Here is a 9,084-nt window from a genome sequence, read left to right on the forward strand (position 1 = left end):
GAGGAATGCTTAAGTCTTATTAACAGTCTTAGATCTTCAGTGAAATTTCACTAAATTGTTTTCTATTGAAGCCCTTATCATTCTAGGTTTCTTTTTAGATAAAAATGTATACCTAATGTTAAACTCTTGAAGTTGTTTTTAAAATTTTTGATTGTTATATTCTGATACAGGCAAGAGATAAGTGAGTAAAAGAGAAATCCTGCAACCTAATTAAGCCCTGAAGGAATTTACTAAAAGAAAATTAGAGGCATTTAAGGGGAGGCACAAATCTCTATCAAAATTAAATAACCATTTAAGAAAAAAAGTATGTTAAATTACATGTATCATTGTGTTAGAAATTGCTCTAGAAATTACTTTAAATCTGAGAGAGAAAATCGGTAGTTTTGAAGTCAAGTGCACATCTCTAAAATGTCATGTCTTATCTCCCCAGGATTTGACTTGCACAGTTTTCCAGTTTCCTCCCCTTCCTCTGGCACAGACTAAGCCAGAGAGACCTGAGATGGAATCACAGCTGTTACTGACAAATGACTTAATCTCTCTATGCCTTAGATTCTTCATCAAAAATGGGATCTAAAGTGGATCAGCATTCAAGAGTAGAAGATAAGACTGTGATGGTTAGGTTTTGGTGTCAACTTGGCCAAGTGATGATGCCCAATTATCTGCTCAGTTGCTGCAAGGATATTTTGTGACTGGGTAATAATCTGGAAGGCTGGATATTAAGTCATCAGTCAATTGATTGCATCTGCGATCAACTAAGGTGTGCATCCCACAATGAGATAATCCAATCCATTGAAGACTTTTGAGGCAGAAAAGAGACTCTTTCATTGCTTCTTCAGCCAGTGAGCCTCCTCTGTGGAGTTCATCTAGACCCTCCATGGGAGCTGCTGCCAACTTTACAACCTACCCTGTGGATTTTAGACTCTTCCATTCCCATGGTTGCATGAGACACCATTATAAATCTCATATTTATGAGGTATCTCCTGTTTCTCTAGAGAACCCTGATTAATATAGCCAGGTTAGAAGAAAACCACTAAATCAACATGACTCAGTTGGCAAGCCCTAAAATAATAATCTATTCTAAAATAATCTCTCCATGGATTAACCTGCATTATAATCACTTAGGGAACATGTTTTAAGTGTGGATTCCTGGGTCTCCCTTCAGATGGAGGGAACCAAGATGCCTGAGCTATCCACCTTGGATGAGCTCTCTGTAGTAATTCTGATCTACTTGAAGATGACTGGCCTAAGCAATCAAGTACAATGTGCAGCTGACAAGTTTCTTTAAACAAGTGGTTGAGGCGAGCGTGTCTTCTTGTCATTTTAGCTTATGTTAGGCAAGGTTTCTAATGTGAAAACTGGGGGAGAGGGCAAGCAGGTATAGAAAGAATGCTGTTGGTTTGCAATGGGCACCACGAACAGAAAGGAAGTCTAGACCTAAGAACTTCAAGCATTTCAGCCTCTCTACAGAGTCCTATGTCCACTCCAGAGATGGCCCCACAACATCCACCTCTCCCTGTATGCACGTGTTCCTCCTATCAAGGTGTGAAGCTGTTGCTCCTCCCTTGAGCAGGGGCTGGGTCTGGGCGTGATTGCTTTTCTTCCAGCCCAGGCATTAGGAAGGTCTGGCAGCTTCTGTTTCCTCCTTGTGGATTCCTGAGCTGACAGGAATAAGGCCAGGCCACCCTCCTGGAGAGAGAGAGGCCAGGGGGAGAGGCCTCGGAGGGAGACAGGCCCCTGGAGGGCAGAGAGCAGGGTCAGTGGGGGAGCACTGAGGCTGGGACAGCCCCTCCCCCCAGCCTTCCAAATGCCCTAGAGATTTTTGGTTCACTACATCTGGAGTGCAGCTCAGGAATCTGCATTTCAAACTTAAGTCATTTTCCCCTTGAAATTTATTTTTCTGTAGATGTCAGTAACATTGTTTCTCCCTAAATTTTAACATGTTTAATAGAAAGAATATGTGCTATGTCTTCATTGTCACTTATTTGGAAGAAATTTTTTAACAGCACATTTATAATTTAGTGTTTAAACCATGGACCCTGGAACTTTAATGTAGATAAGAATGAATTTAAAGCCGTACAATAGGGCCTGGTTATCACGGCATGCTGACCCCAGGGCAGGTCTATGCCTCTCCGAGACTACTTCCGACCCAGGCCAACTAGTAGAGGCGCACCTCACTGCCTCTTCCAGCTCTTTGGGGCTAAGAGAGGAGAGGTCTTTCTCCCTCACTTATCTTAACACCTTCTTCCGTCTCTAAAGCAGGGTTTCATCTTTGGTACCCTCATCCCCTCCCACAGCTCCCTCTTTCCTGATTACTGCCCCCAGCCGGTAACTATGCTAAAGTTTTTTTTGTGATTAAGAAATAACACCATCTCTTGACCCCACACCCATCCCTAAGTTCCATTCAATTTCCCTTCACCTCCTTATCCAAATTTCTCATGATAACGATCTACTCATTAAAAGTATTCACTTCCGCCCGGGTCACGTGACGGGGCGCTGGGGCGGTGGGAGCCGGGACTGGGAGTTCTCCTGAGGGAAGAGGAGTGAAGTGGGGGGGACGCGGCGGCGCTGACAATGAGTTTTCTTGGAGGCTTTTTTGGTCCAATTTGTGAGATCGATGTTGTCCTTAATGATGGGGAAACCAGGAAAATGGCAGAAATGAAAACTGAAGATGGGAAAGTAGAAAAACACTATCTTTTCTATGATGGAGAATCTGTTTCAGGAAAGGTAAACCTAGCCTTTAAGCAACCTGGGAAGAGGCTAGAGCACCAAGGAATTAGAATTGAATTTGTAGGTCAAATTGAACTTTTCAATGACAAGAGTAATACTCATGAATTTGTAAACCTAGTGAAAGAATTGGCCTTGCCTGGAGAACTGACTCAGAGCAGAAGTTATGACTTTGAATTCATGCAAGTTGAAAAGCCATATGAATCTTATATTGGTGCCAATGTTCGCTTGAGGTATTTTCTTAAAGTGACAATAGTAAGAAGACTGACAGACTTGGTAAAAGAGTATGATCTTATTGTTCACCAGCTTGCCACCTATCCTGATGTAAATAATTCTATTAAAATGGAAGTGGGCATTGAAGATTGTCTACACATAGAATTTGAATATAATAAATCAAAGTATCATTTAAAGGATGTGATTGTTGGAAAAATTTACTTTTTATTAGTAAGAATAAAAATCCAACATATGGAGTTACAGCTGATCAAAAAAGAGATCACAGGGATTGGACCTAGTACAACAACAGAAACAGAAACAATTGCCAAATATGAAATAATGGATGGTGCACCAGTAAAAGGTGAATCAATTCCAATAAGACTATTTTTAGCGGGATATGACCCAACTCCAACAATGAGAGATGTGAACAAAAAATTTTCAGTAAGGTACTTTTTGAATCTAGTCCTTGTTGATGAGGAAGACAGAAGGTACTTCAAGCAGCAGGAGATCATTTTATGGAGAAAAGCACCTGAAAAACTGAGGAAACAGAGAACAAACTTTCACCAGCGATTTGAATCTCCAGAATCACAGGCATCTGCTGAACAGCCTGAAATGTGAACTGAATGGGAGTAAGAAAGAAAAACAAAAAACTCCTGTAACTATTGAGATTAAGTTCAGCAGGTTGAAGATGGTTGCGGCATGTAGGGGTAAAAGGCAAAAACTCCATTTATAATAGTCTTCCTTTATCCTACAGTGCTGCATATATTTTATGATATAACTAAATGTTCTTCGTGTATATACATTTTAAAAAGTGCTTTCTTTGAGACACTGGAACTTTCTTAAGCTGCCTCCTTTTTTTTTTTTTTAATTAACTGCACTTTGATTTGATGATAAGCACTCATATACTTAAGCATAAATATTAAAGATCTTCCTCTGAGTAGGCTGGCTATTTATAATTTTGCTTTCTTTCTGCTTAGTGTTGATTATAAATATTTTTCTCCCTTTTCATGCGAATGAGTACTTACTCTTTTCATGCAGAAACATATTTTATGTCCAAGTAAAATGAGAAAACCTGAATAGCCCTTATATTGTGCAGAGATTTAAAACAGCATCTCAATTTTTTAAAACAACTAAATTGTTTTTACATAACTTTGAGAAACACATAAGTGAAGTGTTGAATTGTAGGTGCCTCTGAGTCTACCATTCCATGGCTTCCTGAATTTGTATCCTCTTAGAAGTCTTCTGTCATATGAATATTAAATTTTTTTTTCAAGGGAATATGTGGCATGTTACTGTAATCATTGTCTTTTTTTTTCCCCCAAAAGTAACCATTCTGCTACTTTTCAGTATTGCCACTATATGTTTTCTGTAATGTGGAATTGACCCTATGTTGGTGTTTTAAAATTTGTTAAACTGTGTAATTTTTCCATAAATACTCTGAAATGTGTATGTGTATTTTTTTAATTTAAGGAATCTTTTTGCCATATATGCACTATTTTCTTGGCCTCACAAATTTATTCTCTTCACATTTCAGGTGAAAATTTTGGGATGGGGGACTCAGGAGCATATGTGAAGCATGTATTTTCCAGATCTGGACAATTTCATGTTTGTTAAACTGGAACATTGGTTAGTTCAACCTCAAATTTAAATCTTTCCACCTGTTTTAATTTTTTTAACATTAAATTCAAGTCATTTATTCAACGTCTCTGAAAAAGAAGGTTGCAGTCATCTGATTCTGTGCATGGGATCTGATCTCAAATGCAGTAAATGTGGGATGCAGATACCAAAACAAAGCCTGCTGTGTGGAAACTACTTTCATTTATGGCTCATTGGTTTTTGTACCAATATTTTTTATACACTTCAGAGTAAACCTTGTCAGGTAATACTTTGAGTAAGCTAAATAATCCAAATTAATTTCCTTAACCTGTTTTACTACAATGGCACTTTGATAAAATGGCCGATAAACAACTTCTCTATTGGCAAAAAGTTCTATGCTGGAGCATCTATTTTAAATATAGACATCTGTGAATGGTAACATTTCCCTTCATGTAAGTGCCTGTTCAGAATTTTAAAACTTAATGCCAAATATTTTCGTGATCACTTTACATGTAGTAATTAAAAATATTCAAAGAAATTTTGAAAACTATTTGTATTTAACCAGCCTCAAATTGTGCAACCATGACGTGTAAAAAATAAATTGAAACATACTGAGCTTGCTCTTTGAATGATTAAAATAGCTTTGTTCTCAAAAAAAAAAAAAAAAAAAAAGTATTCACTTCCCATTTAAACTGTCCAAGCATTTTGCACAAATAATCATGCAAACTTCTGAAATTTCTATTCTCTTGGCTTCTGGGATAACACACTCTTCCAAGAGTCCTTATAGTCACATCTGTCTTCTTAAAGTCCTTTCTCCCTGAACGCCAGGGTATTGTAACTCCAAAAGTGGAGCTCAGACCAGCAACTTTGGTGCCACTAAGTGCTTGTAGAGACGTGGGATCTCAGGTCCCACCCCAGACCTGCTGCATCAGAGTCTACAGTCTTAATGGATCCCCAGGTGGTTTCTTTCCACTCCTTCTAGGCTCCTGCCATTCTCCCACCACACCCTCTTGTTGAACCCTTCAGTGCCAGGGTCTCAACCTCCACCTATTCGCTGATGACTCTCAAATCATTCGCTCCACCCAAAGTACCTAATCTAAGCTTCAGTCTCACATACCAGTGGTTTCACAGTCCTATGTTCACACCAAATCCCACATGCACCTGTCCCGTCAACCTGCTGGCCCTTCTTCAGTCTTTTCTGATGATGTTTGCACAACACATCCCGTTGTCCCCATTAGAAACCTGGGAGCTGTGCTGCTGCCTTTCTCCTGCTCATTTGCTCCTCGTTAGCCACATCCAGTGGATTATCAAACCACGCTAATCGAACAGTATTCCTCTTGCTTGTCCTTTCCTGTCCTGGCAGACAGACTTTCTTTGCCCTAATTCAAGGTTCAGCTACATCATATTTGTGCTGCTGCGGTAGTCTGTTGATGGTGACCATGCAATCTATTCTTCAAGCAATCACTACAAAGAGTCATATAAAATGAAAATCTGGTCAGCTCACTGGCATAAAATCTGCCTTGCCCACTGCAATGGTTCTCAAAATGGGGTCCTCAGACCAGCAGCGCCAGCATGACCTGAGAACTTGTGGGGACCACAAATGGTTGGCTTGGCACCAGACCTCCTGATCGGAACCCCAGAGGAGGACTCCATGTCCGGATTTTTAAAAGCCATCCAGGTGATTCAGCTGCACACTGAAGCCTGAAAACCACTCATCTACCATGAGTTTAATAACCCAGCTTCTGAATCGGGCATACAAGGTCCTCTCTGACCTAGCCTACGTCGGAACTCTTCGGTCTTATCTCCGTCTATTCTGTGATTTGGATTTTCCATCGGAGAAACTGAAGTATTTGATATTCCCAGGTGTGGTAAGCAACTCCAGGGTGGCCCCCGCCAGCCTCGGCCTCCTGGGGCTCCTCCTGCCTTTGTGCAGTTCCCTCCCACGTTAAATCGGCCGGAACTGTGTGACCAGGGTGATCCTGTGACTTCAGAAGTTAAGCCATTCTCTCGGACCTGTCGCCCCAAGTGCAGACAGCTGCCATGTGCGAGGACACCCAACACCATATGGGCGGGTACAGGTGGTGAAGGCCCCTGACGACAAGTGGCCCTGACGTGCCAGGTGTGGGAATGAGCCACCTTGGAAGGGGGTCCTTCAGCCATAGGTGACCCTTCAGACAGTGCAGCCCTGGCTGACTGCTTGACCGGGGCCTCATGAGAGAGTCTGGGCCAGAACTACCTAATTAAGGCTCTCCTGGATTTCTGAACCCCTGAAACGGTATGACACACTGTATGGTTTCTTTTTCTCTCTATTCTGAAATCTTATTTAATTCATTCATTTTAATTTGAATGTTGTATTGGACCTCATGATTACTAATTGGAAAAGGAATTTAAGGAAAAGTCCAAACCCTCATCAGATATACAACAGAAATTAAAGTCTGCTCACATTATAACAGTATAGCATGTTACAATTAACTGAAGTCAAGGATATAGTATTAAACAACAAAATATTAAATGCAGATAGTGTGAAAATCCAAAAATTTCGGATTAGAAACAAAAGTCAAGTCGTGTAACTCCTTTTCCTCCCTTCCCTTGACAAACCTCTCAGGAGTGGCCCTGACATAGCGTATGTTGTTTTAGCTGCCAGGATGCAGGGTAATTCGTTCTAGAGTAAGAGTGACCAATACACCAGGCTCACCACCCTGTGTCTCCCCCTCTGCTACTCTCATGCTCTCCTCTCCACTTAGAAAGCTTCCCCTCCTTTCGTGCCCCAAAATCTTTATAAGTCCTTCTTCATCTGGTTCAGTTTAATCCACCTTTTAAAATTCACTTAAGATATCAGATATTACCTCCTCTTAAAAAAAAAAATACTTCCATGGCCCTTCTAGCCTGGGTCAGCATTTTGGTGTTAACTCTGAATTTCCATGACACTCTGAAAATATGAGTACCACCTCATTTCTGCCTTATATAATAATTATGTGCTTAGATTTAGCCTCAGTTGAAAGACTTCAATCATCTTGAAAGCAAACAAGTGTATCGTATTCATGTTTCAACCACACTATCAAGGTCTTTGGCACATAGGAGGCACTTAGGAAGTTTTCTTGGGTGAATAGTAAATAAGGGAACCTTGTGAAAGAGTTTTTTAAAAAAAGGACCAGCCATAGAAAATGAGTAATATATGGTGCATTGTTCACCCACAGGTCTCAGTAAATGTTTCCATTTCTTCCCCAGGAAGACGTGCTTTCAAGTCAGCAGAGTTAACATCTGTTTGCTTTGGCAGACTGTACTTCGTGCAGATGGCACAATTCATATCCAGTCCCACATGCTTTTCTAATGATGTCCTGGCATTGCCCTTTGTACCATTTCCCCAGGGGAAAGCCACTGCAGAAGCTGGTAGAGATAGCTAGCAGACATCACCACATGCCCTCCCAGCTGACAGAGGTGTCCACAAGCCAAAGACTCCAGCAGACACCAGCCAGGTGCCTTCCCAGCTGACAGAGGGGTTCTGGACAGCATCAGCCTTTCTTGAGTGAGGAGGTTACCCTTGTTGGTGCCTTGGACATTTTCATGGCTGTAGAACTATAAACTTGCAACTTAATAAATTCTCTTTTCTAAGCCGTTCCATTTCTGGCATGTTGCATCCCAGCAGCTTTACAAACTAAAACTCTCTCTAAGAGGTAGGGTCCGAGATCCTTTCCCTCAAACCTGGGCAGAATTTTGTCACTGCCATAATTTATAAAGCGGAAAGAAGAGGCACTGCTTGATTTCCAACACTTGCATTAGAGGTCACAAGGCCTTTGGGAAGCCCGCCTTCGGAACACAAACACACATTGTGACAGAGCCCTGGGGAGACCACAGCTGGCACAGCTGACGACAGCCAAGGTATGGGCTCAGGGACATGAGTACCACCTGCCAGCCACGTAGGGGAGGGAGCTTGCAGGTGACCTCAGTCTCAGCACTCAAGCCTGTCCGCTGAGGCTCTGGACACTGTGGGGCAGGGATAAGCCCTTTCCTTCTCACCCACAAAGGCCCGGGGCATAGTAAAGATATGTTTTATTTATTTTTTATGTTTTCATTTTTTGTTAGTAAAGATATGTTTTATGCTGCTAAGCTTTAGGAAATTTGTTTTGCATCTGTAGTAACTGGAACATCACTATTCAGAGCTATACTCGAAACAGCCTTTGTGAATTCCCATTTTTATTACTGTAACATCATAGGAGCTTAAGGCCAAGCAGTGTATGAGTCTATATTCAGAATTATTTTCTCTATGCATCTTGAAGAATCCTTGGCCATCCCTTTTATCGCCTGCTCCCTATTTTAAATATAGCCAGTTGCTGTGTTTCAGCCTGCTAAAGAAATCGTGGGCCTTGTTAATAAAAGACACTGTGATCCGTTTCACAGACAGCAGGAGGCACAGAGAAGTGAGCACGGGGGAGGAAGGCTGAGAACGCAAGCCTGTACCCTGTGTGCAGTATCAAATGGCTCTTCCCCACACCCCCCACCCCACCCCACCCCGGAAGATGGAGCCTGGGCCCCTGGCAGATGCTAGGCAGC

General features: G+C 41.6%; 1 protein-coding gene across 2 annotated transcripts; it reads left to right on the forward strand.

The window, feature by feature from the left end:
* The first annotated feature begins 2,540 nt into the window (after positions 1-2,540).
* LOC143677373 (vacuolar protein sorting-associated protein 26A) lies at positions 2,541-5,189 on the forward strand. Of its 2 annotated transcripts, none has more exons than XR_013172546.1 (2): positions 2,541-3,644; positions 4,472-5,189. XR_013172546.1 is itself a non-coding variant. In XM_077153239.1 (2 exons), the coding sequence occupies exon 1, from the start codon at positions 2,572-2,574 to the stop codon at positions 3,553-3,555; it is 984 nt and encodes a 327-aa protein (XP_077009354.1). In that variant the 5' UTR covers positions 2,541-2,571; the 3' UTR covers positions 3,556-3,566; positions 4,472-5,189. The 2 variants fall into 2 exon arrangements, 1 of the variants encoding a protein (XP_077009354.1); XM_077153239.1 differs by having other exon boundaries at positions 2,541-3,566.
* Positions 5,190-9,084: the final 3,895 nt, after the last annotated feature.

Source organism: Tamandua tetradactyla, chromosome 3 (genome assembly GCF_023851605.1).
Source record: "Tamandua tetradactyla isolate mTamTet1 chromosome 3, mTamTet1.pri, whole genome shotgun sequence".
NCBI classification, from domain to species: Eukaryota; Metazoa; Chordata; class Mammalia; order Pilosa; family Myrmecophagidae; genus Tamandua; species Tamandua tetradactyla.

What these genes read in the sequence shown, in the direction of transcription:
- LOC143677373 (XM_077153239.1), top strand. Translation starts at nt 2,572, where the DNA reads ATGAGTTTTCTTGGAGGCTTTTTTGGTCCAATTTGTGAGATCGATGTT.